At 45.2% G+C, this 24,003-nt stretch overlaps 1 protein-coding gene across 2 annotated transcripts in view; it reads right to left on the bottom strand.

The window, feature by feature from the left end:
• Positions 1-24,003, bottom strand: part of ak4 (adenylate kinase 4) — a 55,657-nt gene that overhangs the window by 18,044 nt on the left and 13,610 nt on the right. For both annotated transcript variants that reach the window (XM_052013007.1, XM_052013008.1), the window contains exon 3: positions 1,740-1,859. In XM_052013007.1, the coding sequence (XP_051868967.1) occupies positions 1,740-1,859 (120 nt within the window). The remainder of the gene's footprint in view (positions 1-1,739; positions 1,860-24,003) is intronic.

Here is a 24,003-nt window from a genome sequence, read left to right on the forward strand (position 1 = left end):
GGAGGGAGGTCTCCTTGCTGTCTGCCACAGTGAATATTATCACAAAGATCCTTCTCAACCACCTCCACCTAATGGTCTCCCGAAATGCACTGTGGATTCTATCCATCTAAATGCACAGCAGATATCATCTTCCAAGAGCAATGCAGGGAGCAGCGTCAACGACGCAAAAGCCTTTGATTCCATTGGTTGAGATTGACTGTGGATCATCATTCTCAGAACTTTGTCTGAGAACTTTGCCCACAGAAATTTGTTTCTAGCTTACATCTGCTACATGATGATATACATGTTGTAACCTTAACCAATGGGTCTACAACAGACCCAATGACGCAATGTCAGTGCAGACTGGTGTCCAGCAAAGCTGCATCATCATCTCAACACTTCTCTCAATGTGCTTTGCCACAAAACTGCACCTCACCTCCAACAAACTTCCTGCTGGAATGCAGCTAATCTACCGAACAAATGGGAAACCCTTCAAACTACATCATCTCCACTCCATAATCAAGGTCACCCCAACTCAGTATACTGTAGTATGCAGTCAACACTTGTGTATGTGCATGTTCAGAGGCTGAGCTCCAAATCATCAACTCATTCACTGAAACACATGGGAAGCAGGGCCTGACACTTAGCATCTCCAAAACAATAGCCCTTTATCAACAGACCCCCACTGTACAACACAACATCCCAGAAGATGTGTTGCCACTTCCCATATCCCAACAACAACCCCTCAATGATGAAATCCATCGTTGCTTTCAGTACATCAGTGCAGCCTTTGGGCATCTGAGATAAAGAGTGTTTGAAGACCTCAAAATGGGACAAATCTCATGGTTGAACAGGTAGCAGTTATCCCTGCCCTTCCATACTCAGATATGGTCTACGTACAGCAACTATCCCAAAGAACTGGAGAGGTACTACCAATGCTGTCACCACAAAATCCTTCAAATCTCTTGACAGGATAAAGGAACCAACACCAGTGTCCATTCCCAGAGTAAAATTTTCATCAACAAGGTACTAATTACACTTAGTTGGCTCCAATATTGTTTACATGCTGAACACCAGACTACTGAAACTGACACTTTATTCTGAGTTCCATCGCAATAGAAGAGCAGATCCTCCTTGAAAAAATATACCATCCCCCAGCCTCATGTGAATCCCCGGCTCATTGCCACTCAGAATGGAGACTTTAGGGTGGCAATGAGAACCTTTGGTGCACCAGCACTGAAGTCCATTCATTGAAAGCACACAGAATCCCAGCATAAACCACAGCAAGAGCACACCACTTCTCACACAACCCACCTCACCTATCCTGTCAAGCACCTGCTACGCCACCTGTGGCACAGCCTTCATTGACTTCATCAGAACCCAGAGAATGGGTGGAAGCAATTCACTATCAATCCCAAGGGAGTGTCTAAGCAGAAGTCATTCAATGTGTTTCTTCTCTCCACAATGGCATAGGAGAGTAATTAAATTGCCTTTGTATCTCCCTCTTTGATTCATTTCCCTGGAGCTTAAAGCTATAGATCTCCTCTCCTGCTGTCCTTCCTCCCTCCTACATTTTTCTACATCCTATAGGATGTTGAAACATAATCTTTGCATCACCTAATCACCATTTCCTGATTCAACTTTTATTCTTTACAGCAAAGGAAGTACCCCAAAACTTGCACTTTCACTCAAGTTGCTCAGTAATTCCTGAGACCATGATAGTGTTGACATTAAAACATACAAGAAGCTGAGACACTTGCCATCCAGTAACCAGCTCTGTTCTCCCATTGACTTAAGCTTTTCCAGCATCAGGTGAGTCATTACATGATCCGGCACCAAATACCCTCTGTCCAGATACTGTTTTGCCAGAAGCTCAATTTCTGCAGGATATAAAGAGAAAAGTTCTGTTTTAATTCAAAGGGAAACAAAGCGGATGAATGGGAATTTTGATATGTTAAAATCTAAGCTGCTTAGGCTTTCTAGCATATTACTGAGAAAGTCACTTCAATGTACGGTGTGTGATCCAAGCCGAGGTAGAGACTGGAGCTTTACTACTGACTTCAGGCCTCCCTTTGCTTAGTGCTCTCACATTCCAGCAATCTCAAGAGATTGCTTCCCCACGCGCCCCCCCCCCCCCCCCCCCGTGATGCCCTGCTCCATTCCTCAATCATCCTTAATGAAAAAACAACAAGATGCTGGCGGAACTCAGCAGGCCAGGCAGCATCCAAGGAGACAAGCAGACGGTCAATGTTTCAGGTCAGGACCTTTCTTCAGGACTGAAGGTGGGAAAAGGGGAGGCCCCATATTAAGGGGAGAAAAGCAGAGCAGTGATAGGTGGACAAAAGAGGGGAAGCGGAGTGGGCACAAGGTGGTGATAGGTAGATGCAGGTAAGAGATAGCCATGGGCAGATGGGAGGGAGGAGAGAAGTGCAGATCCACCAGGGGATGCATCAAGGGTACGGAGGCAGGCACCCCGTGGGGGAGGGGAGGGGAGTGGAAAAAAAACATTGGCGAGGAGAAAAAAGAGAGAGAGGCTAGGAAAGGGAAGAAAAGAAGAGGCATGGTTGTTGGGGGGGGGAGGGAGTTGGGTTACTTAAAGTGGGAGAATTTGATGTTCATGCCATTAGGGTGTAAGTTCCCAAGATGGAAAATGAAGTGCTGTTCCTCATTGTGGTTCCTCGGTGAGGTTTGCGTTTGGACTTCTCCTGGCAGTGGAGGAAAGCAAGGACTTACATATCTGTGATGGAGTGGGAGGGGGAGTTGAAGTGACTGGCAACCAGCAGATGCAAATCACGGTTACGGACAGAGCGCAGGTGTTCTACGAAATGGTCAGCTGGTCTGTGTTTGGTCTCGCCAATGTAGAGGAGGCCACACCTGGAGCACCGTATGCAGTAGATGATATTATGGGAGGTGCAGGTGAATCTCTGTCTCAACTGAAAGGACTGTTTCGATCCCTGGATGGAGGTGATGGAGGTGGTGTAGGGGCAGGTGTTACACCTATGGTGAGGGCAGTGGGAAGTCCCCGGGTGAGAGCAAGATGGGTGGGGGTCCTGTTGGAGATGGTGGAAGTGGCAGAGAGTGACGTGTTGAATACGTAGGCTGGTGGGATGAAATGCGAAGACAGGGGAGACCCTATCCATGTTGGGTATGGGAGGGGTGGGGTGAGAACAGAGGTGCAGGAAGTGGCAGAGGTGCAGGTGTGAGCTCTCTTGACCACAGTGGGAGGGAAACTTCATTCTCCACCACTTCTGCCATCTCCAACGGGACCCCACCACCAAGCATATCTTTCCCTCCCCACCCCTTTCTGCCTTTTGCAGGGACCACTCTCTCTGTGACTCCCTAGTTCATTCCTCCCTCCCCACCCATCCCATTCCCAACCCAGGGACTTTCCACTGCCCCTGCCAAAGAATAACAAGGGGAAAAAGTAGGGCCCATTAAGGACAACAGGAGCAATCTGTATTTGGAGACAGAAGGTATAGGTGAAGTCCTTAATGAATACTTTTCATCAGTATTCACAAAGGAAACAGACAATAAGTAGAACAAGGGATGAGGTCCTGCAGAATGAGTATAGGGAGTTAGGCAAGAAAATGCAGGACCTCGAGGTTAGTGATCTCCAGATTACTCCCGATGCCATGTGCTAGTGAGTTCAGGATTAGAAAGACAGGCCAGATCAATGTGTGGCTGAAGAGCTGGTGCAGGTGGCAGGGATACAGGTTCTTGGATCATTGGGATCTCTTCTGGGGTAGAGGCGACCTGTAAAACAGGGATGGGTTGCACTTGACCTGGAGGGGGACCAATATCTTACTTCGCAAACTTGCTTTTGCCACCAGGATGGGTTTAAACTAGATTGGCAGGGGTGTGGGACTCAAGAGAGTGAGGTCAGTGAGAGACAGGGGTACATGCATCAACCAAAGAATGTAAGCCTAGCAATCAGGATAGCTATGTTTACAGTAAAAGGGCAGATAGGACCACTACTTTAAATTGCATCTATTTCAATACATGTGTAGCGGTTACTACCGCGGAATAAAACAAGACTCTACTCGGAGGATTGCCAAACAGAACTGGTTTATTTTCCCGCCTTGTGCGGGCCCTTTAAGGGAGAAAAACTCCCGCCCAAAAAACCGGCAATGACGTAAGTCCTACGTCATCAGGACTTTCCCGCGCGCGGGTTCTCCCCGTCGCTCGGAAAGACGAGGCCCGCCGCCATCTTGGGCCTCGTCGCTCCGACGCCGCGCGACCCGACTGCCGAGCCGGTTCGCCCGACTAGACGGTGAGTCGCCACACAACCCCCCCCAGAACCGGCGAGACAGTCCCCAAGGTCCGTGGGCTGTGCCAGCTGCCGCTTAGGGGGGCGGCCTCTGCGTCGTGGCGTGGCAACCTCGACAGGCTGTTGCAGATCCAAATGGGCCGGTTTGAGGCGGTCCGCCGTGAAAACCTGTTCCCTGCCTCCAATGTCCAAAATAAAAGTGGATCCGTTATTCCGTATGACTCGGAACGGTCCCTCATATGGTCGTTTCAATGGCGCCCGAGGTGTGCCCCTGCGAACGAAAACAAACTTACAGTCCCGTAGTTCCTTGGGCTGGCAGGATGGGGCTTGACCGTGCCATGAGGTGGGAATCGGGGCCAAGGCGCCGAGCTTCTCGCGCAGTCTTTGTAGAACTGCTGGGGGTTGTTCCCCTTGGTCCTGAAGGGCAGGTATGAAATCCCCGGGGACAACTAGTGGCGCCCCGTATACAAGCTCAGCTGACGAAGTGCGGAGGTCGTCTTTGGGGGCAGTGCGTATGCCGAGCAGGACCCAAGGCAGCTCGTCAACCCAGTTAGGACCCTTCAGGCGGGCCATCAAGGCCGATTTTAGATGGCGGTGAAAACGTTCCACCAACCCGTTTGATTGAGGATGGTAGGCCGTGGTGGTGTGCAGCTGCGTCCCTAGCAGGTTCGCTAATGCAGCCCAGAGACTGGAAGTGAATTGGGTGCCTCTGTCTGAAGTGATGTGGGCCGGAACGCCAAAACGTGAGACCCAAGTTGTGAGCAGCGCTCGGGCGCAGGAATCAGTTGTGATGTCAGTCAGGGCCGTGTAGTCGACACCCAAGGATAGGTTGTGGATGGTTGGTCTGGAAAGTGCATCAGCAACGACATTATCCTTTCCGGAGACATGTTGGATGTCAGTTGTGAACTCGGAAATGTAGGATAAATGTCTCTGCTGACGAGCTGACCAGGGATCAGAGACTTTGGAGAAGGCAAAGGACAGAGGCTTATGATCGGTGAAAGCGGTGAAAGGCCTGCCTTCTAGAAAGTATCGGAAATGCCGGACCGCCAGATACAGCGCTAGAAGTTCCCGATCAAAAGCGCTGTACTTCAGTTCGGGCGGTCTAAGGTGTTTGCTGAAAAATGCCAAGGGTTGCCAGCGGCCTTCGAGTAGCTGTTCCAGTACCCCACCCACCGCGGTGTTGGACGCGTCTACCGTGAGGGCAGTCGGGACGTCAGTCCTAGGGTGTACCAGCATCGTGGCGTCTGCCAGGGCGTCTTTGGCCTTAACGAAAGCAGCCGCAGCCTCGTCAGTCCAGGTGATGTCCTTGCCCTTACCAGCCAGCAGCGAGAACAGAGGGCGCATGATACGGGCTGCTGCAGGGATGAAACGATGGTAAAAGTTGACCATCCCAAGGAATTCCTGTAGGCCTTTGACTGTGTCGGGGCGGGCAAAATGGCGGATAGCATCCACCTTGGCGGGTAGGGGTGTTGCCCCGTCGCTGGTGATTTTGTGGCCGAGGAAATCGATAGAGTCAAGTCCGAATTGGCACTTGGACGGGTTAATCGTGAGGCCGAAATCGCGGAGGCGGGAATACAGCTGGCGGAGGTGGGAAAGGTGTTCCTGGCGGTTACGGCTGGCGATCAGTATGTCGTCCAAGTAAATGAACACGAAGTCCAGGTCTCGGCCTACCGCGTCCATCAGCCGCTGGAAGGTCTGCGCGGCGTTCTTAAGGCCGAACGGCATCCGAAGGAATTCGAACAGGCCGAATGGGGTGATAATCGCAGTTTTGGGGACGTCATCCGGATGGACCGGGATTTGGTGGTATCCCCTAACGAGGTCCACTTTGGAAAAGATGCGGGCCCCGTGTAAGTTCGCTGCGAAGTCCTGGATGTGAGGGATGGGATAGCGGTCCGGGGTGGTGGCGTCATTCAGCCTGCGGTAGTCGCCGCAGGGCCTCCACCCTCCGGTGGCTTTGGGGACCATGTGCAGGGGGGAGGCCCAGGGGCTGTCTGACCTGCGAACAATCCCCAGCTCCTCCATGTGATGGAACTCTTCCTTTGCCAGGCGGAGCTTGTCTGGAGGTAATCGTCGTGCTCGGGCATGAAGGGGTGGCCCTGTGGTAATGATGTGGTGTCGTACCCCATGTGCGGGCCGAGAATTTGTAAACGAAGGTGCCAAAATCGATGGGAATTCGGCTAGGAGCTTGGCGAAATCGTCGCCAGAAAGGGTAATGGAGTCCAGGCGCGGGGCTGGTGGGCTGATTTCTCCCAGGGGATAGGTCCGGAGAGTGCTAGAGTGGACTAACCGCTTCCTTCGCAGGTCGACTAACAGGTTGTGGGCCCGAAGGAAATCGGCGCCTAGGAGTGGTCGGGCGACGGTGGCAAGGGTAAAGGTCCAGGTAAAACGGCTGCCGCCAAAGTGTAATTGAAGCGTACGGGTGCCGAAAGACCGTATCGTTGTACCGTTGGCGGCATTGAGTAGAGGACCTGGTGGCCTGTCACGAGTGTCGCGGCCTGTCGGGGGCAAAATACTGACCTCCGCTCCAGTATCAACGAGGAAATGCCGTCCAGATTTCTTGTCCTGAACGAAGAGGAGGCTCTGTCGGCGGCCAGCCGCCGTAGCCATCAGCAGCGGCTGGCCCTGGCGTTTCCCTGACTTGCAGGGTGGGCGGCATCGACGGGCCTCCGCACCCCACCGCTGATGGTAGAAGCACAGCTGGTCACCCGTGTCGTCGTCTGCGTTCCTGGGGCGTGGCCGCTCGGTTGCTGGGGCCGGGCGAGGCAGGCGTTGGGCTCACGGCCTGGTGATTTGACTGACGGACGAACCGCTCTCGCGCTTGGCCCTCCACAGGACATCTGCCCGGGCGGCCACCTCACGGGGGTTGCTGAAGTCGGCATCAGCTAACAACAAGTGGATGTCATCGGGGAGCTGTTCGAGGAAGGCCTGTTCGAACATCAGGCATGGCTTGTGTCCCTCGGCCAATGCCAGCATCTCATTCATTAGGGCGGATGGGGATCTGTCCCCCAGGCCATCCAGATGAAGCAGGCGGGCGGCGCGCTCACGACGGGAGAGGCCGAAGGTCCGGATCAAAAGATCTTTGAAAGCCGGGTACTTATCTTCCTCCGGAGGCGACTGGATGAAGTCTCCAACCTGGGCGGCTGTCTCCTGGTCCAGAGAGCTAACCACATGGTAGTACTTCGTGGAGTCGGAGGTGATCTGCCGAAGGTGGAATTGCGCTTCGGCCTGGTCAAACCAGACGCTGGGCCGAAGTGTCCAAAAGGTGGGCAGCTTGAGGGCCACTGCGTTGGCTGCTGCGCTGTCGTCCATTTCGCGGGTCCAAAAGCCGTTTGGACCGTCGGGGTCACCAATGTAGCGGTTGCTACCGCGGAATAAAACAAGACTCTACTCGGAGGATTGCCAAACAGAACTGGTTTATTTTCCCGCCTTGTGCGGGCCCTTTAAGGGAGAAAAACTCCCGCCCAAAAAACCGGCAATGACGTAAGTCCTACGTCATCAGGACTTTCCCGCACGCGGGTTCTCCCCGTCGCTCGGAAAGACGAGGCCCGCCGCCATCTTGGGCCTCGTCGCTCCGACGCCGCGCGACCCGACTGCCGAGCCGGTTCGCCCGACTAGACGGTGAGTCGCCACACATGTAGCTTAACGGGTAAGGCAGATGAACTGAGGGCGTGGGTTGCTCTCAGGGACTGGGATATTGTGGCCATAACAGAAATGTGGCTCAGAGAAGGGCAGGACTGGCAGCTCAGCGTTCCAGGATACTGATGCTTCAAGTGTGACAGAAGAACAGGTAAGAGTGGAGGGGATGTTGCCTTTTTGATAAGGGAGGACATAACACCAGTGCCTAGAGAGGATATTCTTGAGGGATCATCTAACAAGGCCACTTGGGTAGAACTTAGAAATAAGAAGGGGATGGGCTATATCATAGACCCTCCAATAGTCAGCGGGAATTTGAGGAGCAGATGTGTCAAGAAATTGCATGTTGTTGCGAGAACAGTAGGGTAGTGTTAGTAGGAGATTTAAATTTTCCCAGTATCAACTGGGCCACCCTGGATGCAAAGGGCCTGGATGGGGCAGAATTTGTGTGGTGCGTCCAAGGTTGTTTCCTCATGCAGTATATAGAGGAACAATACTGGATCTCCTCTTAGGGATGGAGACAAGCCAAGTAACTGAAGTGGCAGCTGGGGAGCACTTTGGGTCCAGTGACCACAATTCTATTAGTTTTTAAATAGTTATGGAAAAGGATAGAACAGGTCCACAGGTTAAAGTCCTGAACCAGGCCAACCTTGAGCGCATTAGGCAGGATCTAGCTGGGGTCAACTGGGTGACTCCATTTAAAGGCAAAGGAACAGTTGGCAAATGGGAGGCTTTTAAAAGGGTCATATCAAGAGTCCAGGGGCTGCATGTTCCTGATAGGGTGAAAGGTAGACATACCAAGTTCAGGCAACCCTGGCTGACAAGAGATATCAAGGCTCTGGTCAGGAAAAAGGAAGTGTATATCATGGTTAGGCAGCTGGGTACAAATGAATCCCTCAATGAATATAAAAAAATTTAAGACCAGACTTAAGAGGGAAATCAAGAGGGCAAAAAGAGGGTATGAGATGGATTTGGCAGGCAGGGTTAAAGATAATCCCAATAGGTTCTTCAGTTATAGTAACAGTAAAAAGGTGACTAGGGAGAGACTAGGTTCTCTTAAAAGACCATCAGGGCTGCCTATGTGTGGAGCCGCAGGAGATGGCCGAGATTTTCAATGTATATCTCTCCTTGGTGTTTACTAAGGAGAATATCATGAATGCCAGAGAAATGAGGGTAATAAGTAGAGAGGTCTTGGATCACATGAACATTACGAGGAAGGAGGTATTTGCAGCCTTGAAGCACATTAAGTTGGGTAAATCTCCAGAGCCTGACCAAGTGCACCCCCGGACCTTGTGGGAGGCCAGGGAAGAAATCACAGAGGCCCTTGTAGACATATTTGCTTTGTCATTAGCCACAGGTGAAGTTCCAGAAGACTGGAGAGTGGCTAATATTGTTCCATTGTTCAAGAAGGGTAGCAAGGATAGGCCAGGGAACTATAGACTGGTGAGCCAGACTTCAGTTGTAGGGAAGTTACTGGAGGGAATTTTAAGGGACAAGATCTACCATCACTTGGATAGTCAAGGCCTGATCAGGAATAGTCAGCATGGCTTTGTGCGTGGGAGATCATGCCAGACGAATCTTTTGGAGATTTTCAAAAAGGTAACTAAGTGGATAGATGAAGATAGGTCAGTGGATGTTGTCTACGTAGACTTTAGTAAGGCCTTTGTCAAGGTCCGCATAGCAGGCTGATCTGGAAGGTTAGGTCACATGGGATTCAGAAGGAGCTAGCGAGGTGGATTCAGAATTGGCTCGATGATAGGAAGCAGAGGGTGATGGTTGAAGGTCGATTCTCTGACTGAAGACTTGTGACTAATGGAATGCGCCAGGTGTCAGTGTTCAGACCTCTCTTATTCATAATGTATGTAAATGATTTGGATATGAATGTACATGGCACAGTTATCAAGTACGCTGATGATACTAAATTAGGAGGTCTTGTTGATAGTGAAGCAGGTTACTATGAATTGCAAAGAGACCTTGATCAGTTAGGGAGGTGGCTGAGGAATGACAAATGGATTTCAACTTAGATAAGTGTAAAGTGGTGCATTTTGGACATCCAAACCAGGGTAGGACTTATATAGTGAATGGCAGGACACTGATGAGAATTGTGGAACAGAGGGACCTGGGAGTACAAGTGCACAGTTCACTGAAAGTGGCCACACAAGTAGACAGGGTGGCGAAGAAGGTGTTTAGCATGCTGGCCTTCATCAGTCAGGGCATCGAGTTTAGAAGTAGGGACATTATGTTGCAGTTATATAAGTGAGGCTGCACTTGGAGTATTGTTGGTGATGCTGCACTTGGAGTATTGTGTACAGTTGTGGTCACCCCGTTATAGAAAAGACATGGTCAAACTGGAGAGGGTGCAGAAGAGATTTACGAGGATGCTGCCTGGACTGGAGAGCCTAAGTTATGGGGAGACGCTGGCCACACTGGATCTTTTTTCCTTGGAGTATAGGAGAATGAGGGCTGACCACAAAAAAATTTATAAGATCATGAGGGGAATGGATACGGTGGATGGTCATAGTCTTTTCCCTGGGATTGGGGAGTCTATAACTAGTGGGCACAGATACAAAATAAGAGGGGAGAGATTTAAAAGAAGTAACTTCTTTACACAGAGGGTAGTGAGTACCTCGAAAGGGCTGCCAGAGGAAGAGGTTGAGATGGGTGTAATTGCAACATTTAAGAGGCATTTGGATAGGTACATGGAGGGGAGGCGCTTGGAGTGTTTTGGGCCGAATGTGGGTAACTGGGACTAGCAGCGAGGATGCTATGGTCGGAATAGACCAGTTGGGCCAAAGGGCCTGTTCCTGTGCTGTATTACTCTATGACTCTACTGCCTTGGAGTTGGAGAATTCACTGAAGGAATAGGTGAAAGTCTAATGCAGGTCTCCAGAAATAAAGAGGAGGTACTTGATGCCTGGGCAGACTTAAAGGTGGATAAATCCTCAGGACCGGATGTGATTTATCCTCAGCTGCAGCAGGAGGCAAAAGAGATTGTGGGGGCTCTGGCAGAGATTTTTAAATCTGCCCTGGACCCAAGTGAGGCAATGAGGCACCATATGACTGGAGGACAACAAACGTAGTTCCCGCTCTCAAGAAAGGCAGCAGGGAAAAGCATGGTAATGATAGACTTATAAGCCTAACATCAATGGTAGGAAAGATACTGGAAAAGTTCTGAGGTACAGAATTAATGATCACTTGGAAAGGCAGGGACTTATCAGAGAACCAACATGGCTTTGTCAAGGGCAAATCCTGTGTGACCAATTTGATTGACTTCTTTGAAGAGGTAACTAAGTGTATAAATGAGGGTGGGGCAGTAGATGTGATTTGCATGGATGTTAGTAAAGCCTTTGATAAGATCTCACATGGAGACTGGTTCAAAAAGTTTGGGCCCGTGGCATCCAGGGCAAGTTAACAAATTGGATTCAAAATTGATTTGGCAATAGGTGACAGAGAGTGATGGTAGAGGGTTGTTTTTGTGATTGGATGCCTGTGACTAGTGGTTTCCCACAAGGATTGGTGCTAGCACCTTTGTAATATATATGAATGACTTGGATGTGGATGTGGGAGGCATGATGAGTTAGTTTGCAAGTGACATAATGATTGGCAGAGTTGTGTTATTGTGGAAGGTAGCCTTAGGCTGCAGGGAGATATCAATGTGAGGGTGAAATGGGCTGAAAAATGGGCTGAAAGTGGCAATGCAGGCAGACAATGTGGTTAGGAAGGCATGTGGGATACTGGCTTTCATTAATCAGGGCATTGAATACATAAGCATGAGGTTATGTTTCAACGTTATAAAACCTTGGTCAGACCTCAGCTGGAGTATTATGTGCAGTTCTGGTCACCAAGGTAGAGGCAGTTATGTGATAGCTCTGGAGAGGGTGTAAAGGAGATTCACCAGGATATTGCCTGGGATGGAGCAGTTCCATTATGCGTACAGACTGGAGAAGTTAGATCTTTTCTCGGTGGAATGGAAGAGGTTAAGAGGGAATATGATTGAGGGAGATAAATTTTTCCCTGTATCAGAGGTTGATAAAGCTAGAGGACATAGATTTAGGTGAGGGGAAAGAGATTCAGAGGGGATAAGAGGGGAACCTTCTTTACCCAGAGAGCATTAAGTACCTGAAATGCACTGCCCAAGGGAGTGGTTAAAGCTGGGTCGCTGACAGCATTTAAGAATTGTCTAGATGAGCTCTTGAATTTCATAGGCATAGAAGGGCTATGGCCATGGGGTAAATATGGAAGGGTGTCCACTGGTTAGTGTGGTTGAGTTGAGCCTAATGGCCTTTTTCCAGGCTGTACGATTCTACATTTCTATGACTTTTCATTCCCTTCCCCTTTCTTCCACTGTAAAACTTCAGGTATGTTTTTTTTTAAGGAAAGGCTTTCACTCTGAAATATTAACCCCATTTTTTCTCTGCATGTATGTTTTCTGAGATGCTAAGCATTTCTTGTTTTTATTTCAAATTTCCTGGATGCTCATTGTGGTAAAAAAAATCTGCTATTCAACTCATGCTGGCCTTGTCAGTTAATCAAGAGTTGACGCACCGACTCCCTCACCACTGTCCTGATGTTAGCCTGGCCACTCCCTATGAAATGCTGGATACTACTGGCTTGTAAACTGCCAGATCATTGAGCCCTTGCCACATTTTGCTTTTGAAAACTGACAGTAATGCCGGTTGAATACAACTACTGCACTAAAAAGTGCTAGCAATGGTCCATAGGGCAAAGGTTTTACTGAGCAATGGATAGCAACTTGCTATTGAGATGTAATAGTTGTACTGACTCCTGCAACATTTTTTTATGAATCAAGCTAATTTAACCATTGGTCAGTTCCTTTTCCTGAATTGATGTGTTTTACTGTTACTTTGGGCTCTTACGTATTCACTAATTATTTTCTCTTTTTTTTTGGTTCTCTCTTATAATCTCCCACACAGCAGTCTTCCAGGATGCCATTGCACCTCATCCAATGGTCGACCTTTATATGTGACCTTAGAAAAATGCCAGCAGGCTTTTTAAGCAGAAGCAGAATAAGAGCTAAAACAGATATTATCCTGACATATGTTATCCTTGCACAACTTCCAGAATCACTTACATTTTCCACTGGGGTATATGTTTTATAACTAAGAGCTGGAACAATGGCTGACTTTTCTCCTCTCTGATTTAAGAGTGCTGAGGTTATTTATCATCCCCATCTGCTGAGATTAACAATCTCAATTAAGGATGAGCTTCAACATAAGATTTATAAAATAAACAGTTGAATAATTGATAAAGAAAATAAAAATTAGGTATGAAAGAAAAAGTCCATATATGCTGAGTGAATCAATAAGAAGTATGAAAAATCTTATGTCTGTCAACCTAAGTATCTATATTCCCATTTTCACTGAAATTACATTGGCCACTCCAGTTCCTAAGTTCTGTAATTTCAGCCTGCACTGCCATTCAATAAGATCATGGCTGATCTGTACCAAAATTCCATTTTCCTACCTTAGTTCCATGTTCCTTAATGTCCTTATATAATAAAAGAGTTTCAGTTTTGGTGTTAATATTTGCAATTGACTTAGCCTTGTAAGCTTTCGCCGGGAGTGAGTTTGAGATTTCCACTGCACTTCTGCGTGCAGAAATGCCTCTTGCCATAACCCCTGAGCTAACCACAAAATGCTGGAAACACTCAACAAATGTGGCAACATCTGTGGAAAGAAAGTTAATGTCTCAGATCAAATACCTCTCATCAGAACTTATTCTGAACAGGGTCTTTGACCTGAATTTTTAACTCTTGTTCTTTATCAATGAGTGCTAACAATACTTGCTGTTTTTATTTCAGATTTCCATCATCTGCAGTTTTATTTGATTTTTCACAACTCTTTAGTAGCCTGGTTGTTTTATCCTATTTGTCTGTACTACTTTCCCTCTATCTACCCTATTACATCCTTTAATTTATCACAAATGCCACAGTTACATCTCCACTTAATTGAGCAAATATAAGAAAAATTTGCATTTTTATTGCACCCTTAATGTGTAAAATATCCCACTGTACTACGTGAGTGTTAGCAAACAAGATTTGACAATAAACCATATTAGGAGATATTAGTACACATGACCAAAAGAGCCTGACTTTAAGAAGCATATTAGTGGTGTAAAAACAGGCAGAGGTTAGGAAGAAAACTCCAAAGCTACGGTAGCGTAGCGGTTAGCGCGATGCTATTACAGCGCCAGCAATTGGGGTTCGATTCCCGTCGCTGTAAGGAGTTTGTACGTTCTCCCGTGTCTGCGTGGGTTTCCTCCGGGTGCTCCGGTTTCCTCCCACATTCTAAAGACATACGGGTAGGTTAATTTGGGGTTTAAAATGGGCGGTGCGGACTCGTTGGGCTGAAAGGGCCTGTTACCACGCAGTAAATAAAATTTAAGGCTCAGACAGCTGAATGCTTGGCTGCCAGTAGCAGAGTAATTCAAATCAGGAATGCACAACAGGCCAAAGTTATCTCCGAGAGTTATCTTTGAGGATTCCAGGCTGAAGGATGTTGTGATTCATTGTTAGTCCACAGGCGTAAGGGTGATAATGGGTGCATGGGATTCATGCAAGATAGGAGCTTGACAATAAATTTTCAGGTGAGCTCAATTTACAGAGGATGATGGAAGCCATACAGGGATTCATTGAAACAATCAAGATATAACAAATGTATAGTTAATCCAATTCCACATTATCTGTCATTATAATTTAACACTTTATGCTTTATATCTTTCTGGTGAATGTGCATTACATCTTGTCCAAAGACAATACAACTTTCCTTAAGTGCAGAGCCCTGACTGAATTTACCTATTTTTTTCCATTAGTTTATGGGATTATGGGCATTAATTTCTTGTTAAACTGTGACTTGCTTGGCAAGTAAGTCAATCACTATGTTATGGATTTCCAATCATTTGTACTCCAATGCAGCTGCGTCACATCAATTAACCTTATGGGTTTTTATCACAATCAAGTAGTTTCCCGGGCATTATTACTAATGCTGGCACTTGTTCCAAATTTATTTAATTACTTTAATTTAAATTACATAGCTTGTGTGGTAAGATTTGAACTCAGATCTTTATCCCTGGCCAATGGATACAATTTCAACAATTGTTAAATGCTAACATTTCACTACATAACATAACGTAACACTATGCTAACATACTCTAAGTGGCAGTCCTTTGGAAATATGGCCTTGACTCCCTTGCTGTCTTTTAATTCATTTTATCATTTGTAACCTAAATAAAATTGTTACAATAGTAATGTATCCACTCTGGAAACAATACTGGGAAGGAACTGTTATTACAAGATTCATAAAGAAAGTAATAAAACAGAGAAAAGGAGGAGTAAATTATAATGAGGAGTAAATTACATTTGTGCACACTGTTCTTATTATTAGTTATTTCCCAAACTTATTTCACCTAAAGACTACACTGCTACTTGGCATCCCATATTTAAAACCAAACTAATCCAGTGGGACAAATTAAAGGGAGGAAATTATTGGCCTAATTAAAATTACAATGGTTTGTTTGGAACCAAGGATGTAGCTTAATAAATTGTTAAATTTTATTAGCTTCTAATCAGGCAGAGAAGAGGAAAAATAATCAAATTCAGCCTATTGGTAATGATTGAGACGTTAAATGTTGCATAAAATAAAACCAAAGTATCCAGGAATCTAGAGAGACTTGACTCTCATTACAGTCAGGCTTTGCAGAGCAGCAATCAACAAAGAATGCAAAGCTACTAAGCCAAAACCAACTGAATGCAATTCAATTAAAATATTCAAACAATGTAGTACCCCATTCAATTAAAGCATTGAGCAATGTGTTCAGGCTAACCACCAAGGCATGTGCGAAGGATGATGAAAGGTATGGAAAAGAGTCATCCAAAAACGACTTTAAATTAAATTGGCAAGGAGATGATCGTTGAAATTTGTCACAGTGAAATTTATGTGAAGTTTTCTTCACGTAATATATTTTTAAACTATAGAATGGGCTTCTAAGTAATAGAGATGAAAATCTTAAAGTGTTTCAAAAACAATTGGATACAACAATTGGCAGATGTGGGTATGAACTTTCTAAAGGGATGAACAAAATGGGCTGTGATTTTTCTCACCTATCACCCATCTCTGTGTGATCCATGTTTTAAACTGGTGTATCGCAATCAACAAAAACTAGTAAAGAGACAAGTACAAAAAGGAATTTAAATAGCAAAAGGAATTTTGGCCTTCATCCCAAGGTGAACTGAAGTACAAGGATCAGGCAAGAGCTGAGGAGGCAAAATGAAGCACATGTATAAATTATTCATGATCAAACTGAGTGGCAGAACAGGCTTGATAATCTGAATGGTCTACTTCTTTATTCAACATTAATTTGCATAGTGAGCGTAATAAAGCATTTTGGCACATGGCACAGAAGGGTCATCAAATAAGCATTTACCCTGAGCTACACAAGGTCACTTAGGTCAGATGATAGGTGATTTTTCGTGGAGTATCTTGAAGAAGAGTTAAAGGAGTTTCAGGAAAGAACTCCCAGGTTTAAGATCTAAGCAGTTGAGTGCTTAAAATCAATACACAAAAGATCAGAATTGGAGGAGCACGATCCAGTTTTGCTGGACCAAGAACCAATGTAGATCAGAAGCACAGGATGATGACTAATGGGCCTTGGAGTGAGGTATATTCTGGTAGAAGAGTTTTCAATGAACAGAAATTATTGCTAATGGAATTCTGGGCTCAGGGGAGAGGCAGCTGGTATTGGAAAAGCATGGGATAGTCGGCATGTTTTGTGGGGGGGGGGGGGGAGGTACTATCTCACAAGTTTGACTTTTCTGACAAGGTGATGAAGTGAACCTTGTTAAAATGAGCACTCCCTGGCTACACTTCAGGCAATATAGGCATCTTCACTTAATGGAGGAGTGTTCATCATTTGCAAGAGCTTATACTCCATCAAAGGGAAACAAATGTACAACCACAAAAAGATGCTTCATGCAGGTCTGTACTAAACTCCTGCCGGGTGCCAGGATGCTCTCATCATCCCTGAATTCTCTGTGTCCAGATGCATTTTTATGGGCTGGTTGCTGAGTCAAAGGATATATGGTGATGCCATCTTTGAGAAATACAACTAGAGGGGCATAGAGATAGTAGAGCCTCTGGATAACACCACACAGCAGATAGTGCTGGGCCTACAGGGCTTGCAAGGCACAGAACCCACAGACCCTCAGCAGATAAGGATAAAAGTGAGGCAGCCAATCAAAAATGGACAATGCACATTATAGGTCTCATTATGGCAAGGTTGAGTTGGGCTCCATCAATCCAGGAAATCAATATACAAAATACACAGAGTTTTCTTTGTTTGGTACAAAAGTATCCTCCCAACTGCTATGCTTGCCCTTTATAACCCCCATCCAACTGCTTAGCATCAATTCACACTTCAACACAAGTGAAATAGCATTATATCAAAAACACATAAGGGTGCAAGCAAATAATACGTTTGTGAAACACTCATATGCAATTCCCTGCTCAGTGACAGATCTTCACTGATGCAACTGCTGTGGCTTCATCTGAGAGAGAAGCAAGCTGCTCTGATCCTGGATCTGATGGCTCAGATGCTCTTGGTTGATATCCTCTTAGATTTGGAGCCATAGGTTGCTTCACCTGCATCTATGTAGAGGTAGGCAACTATCAGGATGTGGGACAACATATGGGGTACTGAGGGGACTGTGTTGGCTGAGAAGTAGCTGAGTCTCCACTTTTTGTCCACATTCACCATCATCCTTCTTATGGGCTGTTTGCACATCCCTGCCAGCATTCAGCTGTAGAACATTCTGATTCTGCTACAGATCAGTATGATGGTGATGTGCAAAGTCTGCTCTGCACATATCCATTTGTAAGTGGCATGAATGGTACACAGCACTTGTTTCATGCAAGAGGCTACTCTTCCCATCATCCCCAAGTCTGTAAAATTAGGCTTGAGATGGGCTCCTCCATTCACTCTGCATCTGTGCACAGTGAAGTCAGGACATTTTACACCAATTCAGACATGTTTTGCTGCTGCTTCAGAAGTACTTTCAGAATCGTTCATCAACGGTTCCTGGAGGGCAGTACATTGCACCCAGCTGAGCAAATGCCCGGCAATCCTGCAGCCTCTAAATGGTCTTCCTGTCTTCACTTCCTGCTCTTGTTCAATTGTGAAGTGTGAATCACAATGTGAAACCCTAAAATTTCTCACATGTGTGCTGCCAAGGAACGTGCATCCAGATTGGTGCCTGTCAACATGAGTCCTGTGATGCCATATCCTCATAGTCATCCTCAACCTAAACATAATCTGCACAACCAGTGGGAGATTAAAGACATGACATAAATCTGTCAAGAACAGAGTAGAATAGGCCCTTTAACCCACTGAGCCTAGAGTTCAGTGTTCTGTTGGTAAATCCACTGCACAAGCCCTTTGAATACAAGATATCCTTCCATAGATATGGTGTCTGGAAGTGCTCTCAGTATTCAGGTACTATGCAAGCAGAGCTTTACTTAACTGTAGTCTATTGTCCTTCTCCATTATTTTCCACACAAAGGCTGGTATTTCATTAGCCTTTTTGATTATTTTCTGCACATGTCAATGACCCATATACTTGGAACCCTAAGATTCTTTGGAAATCCACTGCTTCTAGCTTATCAAGTCCTCTGTCGTGAGCTTTTTAGGTCCAAACCTGTTAGTATCACTTTTTTTGCTACCACCTTCACTGCTTGTAGTGCTTGCACCATCAGCAGTCAAGGACATGTAGCTTTCTATCCCATCCTCTGAGCAGTCTGTAAATACAGGGAACAGACGCAAACCCCACACTGATCCCACACAACACAAATAGTCACAGGCTGCCAATATGAGTACCTCTTTATTACTGTCCACTCTCAGTCAACTTCCTAGATAGGTCATTAAATGTAAAAACGTTTTATGCTATTATTAATCACATGGTCATTTTGACTTGCTGCTGACATTATCAGCATGAGGCATTGTATGTAATGTGTAATACTAAATTCTGTCACAAGCCAGGTGGGGGGGGCCCCTATCTCCAACAGCCACACAAGCTTGCATTCTAGGTATTTCCTAGGCCCCTGCCTCAGCAAGTGAAGGAACACCGAGCTCCAATTTTCTGTCTCCAAAGTTCTCTGTATTCTGTTCCGCAAGAAGAAATAGAGGTGAGAGGAGTAGCTTGTGTGTAATTATAAAGAAGAATCATAATACTGCCGAAAGGTGAAATTAAACATCAGTGCTGCACAAATAGGGATCTGTGAAACTGCAGTCAGATGAAGGGATGTGTGCACAAGTAAAGATGAGTGTTGTTAGGAGTTATCTGCTGGCTTGACTTCACTTAAGAGGCCAGGATGTGGTGGTTGGGGGAATGCACACAACAGGATGTTTATGAATATGCCCCTGTTCTCATCTTTCTTTAACTGATGAGGTCATTAAAATGCTTTGGCATTGAATTCACCATCATGGCACCACGCTCCTGCTGCTAATCCATCCAGCAACCTATGGCCACACCTTCTTGGTGTCACTATCAACAGAAGGTGGCTCCCCTGTTATCATGAGGCTATATCCAGACCAAAGCCTTTGATACAGCTTTTGACTGTATTCTGTAGTCTGGTCTTCCCATGTCTGCACCAAAAGTTCCTCAAATTATGGAGCTGAAATGAACCCGGCTAATTGGTTGAGTAAACCAGAATAATACATTAAAATGGTGACTGAGCTAAAAAGTCCTTGGCAGACACCCCGCACTAACATCTGAGTTTCCTGTTAGCATCATCTCCTGTGCAACCCCAGCATCAAGTGCAGCTTAAAATTCACCCCAAAATCTGAGACCTAAGGCCTATTTAAATATTATATCTATTTAAATGGACAACCTCCCTTTCAGAAGCAGGTTGACTGCTCATTTCTAACTCTTCAGAAGTGGCCAGGTTTGAAGCAAATTGGGTTCTAATTTGAGATAATTTGACTTTTCACACCTCATTCAACTGAGACCAATCCATTTTGGGAGTTTACTTCCCTGCACCATGTAACTTTTTCACTCTTCACTTATCTTTCTATGAGCCTTCATTTTTCATCCCATTTTCTCAAATTAATGAAAACGTGTACCATTCTCTTGTTCTGATCTGCCAAGTATTACATCCTCCCTCTTACTCCTTCTTTGGCAGTTCCTCATGATTGAGAACAACTTACATCCTCTCCTTTTCTGTGCATTTCAGCTGACTGATGAGATTGTGTCACAAGTGGGACGGGAAGTGCTTGGCAGGGTGGGCAAGTGGGGAGTGTGGGAAGTAGTGAGCTCTCTCCACCATTTTCACTGAGCTTCTGACTGTTCTTGACAAAAAGACTCAAGGTTCTCAGTGCCATCATTGATTTCTGCCTCTGCTGAGAGTGGCTCCTAAGTTATGGAAAGTGACCCATTTTTTTCCATTGTCTCAATGTGGATCTTTATTATTGGGAGGTCGTACCATGTAGCAAGGGCAGGCTGGTAAAACTTCAGTTTTACAGATGCTCAGTGTAAGGTCTATTCTCTTGTAAGCTTCAGTGAATCAGTTAATGATAACATGGAGCTCCACCTCTGAGCATAAACATATGGCAGAGTCATAGAGCACTACAGCACAGAAATAAGCTCTTCGGTCCATCTAGTCCATGCTGACCTGATCTTCTGCCCAGTCCCATCTACCTGCACCCAGACCATATCACTCCCATCCACGTACCTATCCAAACCTCTCTTCAACTGAACCCACATCCACCACTTCTGCTGGCAGCTTGTTCACACACACGCACCACCCTATGAGTGAAGAAGTCTCCCCTCAGATTCCCCTTATATATTTCACCTTTCACCCTAAACCTATGTCCTAGTCTCACCCAACCTCAGGGGAAAGAGCCTGCATGCATTCACCCTATTTATACCTCTCATAATTTTGTATACCTCTGTAAGACCTCTCCTCATTCTCCTGTGCTCCAAACCTATTCAAGCTTTCCCTATAACTCAGGTCCTCAAATCCCGGCAACATCTGTGTAAATTTTCTCTGCACGCTTTCAAGCTTATTGATATCTTTCCTGTAGGGAGTTGACCAGAACTGCACATAATACTCTAAATTCAGCCTCACCAACATCTTGTTTAACTTCAACATAACATCCCAACTCCTGTACTCAGTGCCCTGATTTATGAAGGCCAAAGTGCCAAAAGCTCTCTTTATGACCCTATCTACCTGTGACACCACTTTCAAGGAACGATGGACCTGTATTCCCAGGTCCTTCTGTTCTACAGTACACCTCAGAGCCTTACCATTCACTGTGTAAGTCCTACCCTGGTTTGTCCTCCCAAAGTACATCACCTCACACTTGTCGGCCCACCCTCCTTGCTGGTCAAGATCACACTGCAAACCTTGATAGCCTTTGTCACTGTCCACTACGCCCCCAATCTTGGTGTCATCTGTGAATCCAGCTCGTGACTGAAGTTGGAGTGACCCTGGTTCTGGAATAGAGGCATCAGAGACTGAACAGATTCCCACTGACCTTGCAGATTGATTGTAATTGAATACTATGGTGAGAAAGATTTAGAAGAGGGTTGGTGTAATGACACAGCCTTGTTAGATCATGATTCACGGGTCATAACAGGCACAGAAATTCTAAGGGAAGCCAAATTTGTAGATCCTCCTCAGTCCCTCTGATTATGTTGATAATCAGAGGCTTTTGTAAGATGAAAATGGTTATGTATAATTGTTGATGCTCCCTGTGTTTTTACTTGGAGTTGAAACATCCACCGTGCCTCAAGCTGGTAGAACCCAGACTGCAATATGGGTAGCAATTCTTCAACCAATGGGAAGATACAGTTAAGGGGCAATGATTTTCCCCATGGAAGGCAGCACTTAGACCACTCTCTGGTTACTGCAATCAATTTTTTTCTCCTTTCTTAAAGAAAGTCATGGTTATAGCATCTCTGTGCTATAGTGGCATTTTCACTACTTCCCCAGATGAAAGGGATGAGGCTTGTGAATTCAACTGAGAAATTTTCCATCACCAAGTTTTAGAACTTCAACAGCGATACCACCTGCTCCCCAGGTCCTGTTGTTTTTCAGATGGTAAGTGGCCTTCACTTCCTTTCAGTCCGGGGTGCCGGCAAGCCTAGACTAGATGGTGTACTACTGGATGGAATCAAACACACTTGTGTCAAGTACAGAGTTGTGATTGAAGAGATCTTTGAAGTTCTCCTTCCAGATTGTGCTGACTCCCTAACCTTAATAAGCTTGCCTCTGTTCTTGACTCTCAGTGGGGTGAGCGTTTGGGTGCTTGGGCCATATATGATCTTGACAGTGCTTAACAATCCACACATATTGTTTAGCAACAAGTTGTTTGATGTCATGCAACTCTGCCCACCCATTATTTTTTTGTTTTTTCTGTATAGCTTTTGTTTTTTCCTTGATCCATGATATAATTTCCAATTCAAGAATGCCTTGTATTTGCGTTAACCACTTCCAGTATGCTGTGGTTAAAAGTTGTAATGGAACCACCCTGTCTGTTCCCAATAGCTGTCTTTTGATCATGTCATTGCTAGCAACGACCTAACACACACAAATATTTTTAATGTTGTTCAACATGTACATAGTATCAGTTTTCATTCTGGATATTTTGTTTTGCAATTAAGTATTTTTGAATTTGATCATAGGTTGGCTCGGTGGGCAGTATCCTAATTTCTGATTCAGAGGGATCAAGTCCAACATCACACTTTGAACAAAGTTCCACTAACAGTCAATAAGAAGAATAACCATTTAATTGCAGTTTGGCAGCCAAGCTCCTCCTCCTTACAACTTCATATGGTTTTAATCTGAACCATAAAGAAAGCAGGACTTCCACTTATACAATGTTTTTCTGCATAATTATATAATGAAGTATTGTTGAAATGTTGAAAGGTTGAAACATGCAGACATTCTGCTCATAGCAAGGTCCCACTCACAGCAATGTGATAATAACTTAATTATCTGTTTAATGAGGGATGAATGCTATACAATCTTTTGTATTCATCTAAGAGAATAGGCAAGGACTTTGGTTTAATACTTCATCTAAAAAGTTAGGGAATGACAACGCTGCATGGCAACATCAGCCTAGATTTTAGTCTTGGGTTGGGACTTGAATCCATAATCTTCTGCTGAAGTTATTGTGCTATTAACTGAGTCACAGCTGACTACACACACAAGGCATGTGTTTGTTGATGATTTGAAGGATAACAACCTGACAATGAAACATATTTTCAGCATTGCACTGAGGAAAAACACAAAATAATGTTCCCAGAAATTGGATGGTGGAATTTAGTTCTGAGTGTCACTGAGATATTTTCAATATTAATACTCAACTGCAAAAACTTTATTTGTTGGTTAACAAGTAATAAGATTTACAGTTACCATATAACACTGAGAAAAATGTTTATACTCAGGGAGGAGATTTACTAAAAGAGATGAGTCAAAATAATCTTACACCGATTAAAATATACATTTACTTTTCCCCAATATTCATTATTTGAACTCTTGTGTCTGTCATGGATGAAAATTATCAGAGTTAGCACTCTGCATTGACCACATTTGCCTGGTATAAATGTATCACAATGCAAAATTCACATGGGGTAGACTTTCTAATCTCTAAGGCTGATTGCACAAGCCAGGAATTGATCCTGAAGATGAGAAAATTTAGCTAGGAAATATAATTTCCAATCAGGTTTTTTAGACAGGCCATCAGTTCACTTCTCATAACTGAGTCAAAGCTTCATTTGTAAGATGCATTTAAATTAGGATACCGAACTTTGCAAAGTGGCATCAAAAATGTGCAAATTGTTAGTGTTAGTTCAAACGTTTCATTGATAGGGTCAGTGTTAACATTCTAGTTCTCCCAGAACAATGGCTGTGAGAGGGCCATGGTGATGTATGATGGGGTTGTTAAATCATCAGTTTTATAAAACCCCACAATGACCAGCTTTACATGTGCGTTTTTCCATTTTAACTCTAGCAGATATTGAGGTATCTGAGAAACCTGCTCTGGAGAGGCAGATCCATAATTCTAATATTTAAATTGTGTTCTTTTTGTGAGGTTTTTGGTGACAATTT

Source organism: Pristis pectinata, chromosome 3, assembly GCF_009764475.1.
Source record: "Pristis pectinata isolate sPriPec2 chromosome 3, sPriPec2.1.pri, whole genome shotgun sequence".
NCBI classification, from domain to species: Eukaryota; Metazoa; Chordata; class Chondrichthyes; order Rhinopristiformes; family Pristidae; genus Pristis; species Pristis pectinata.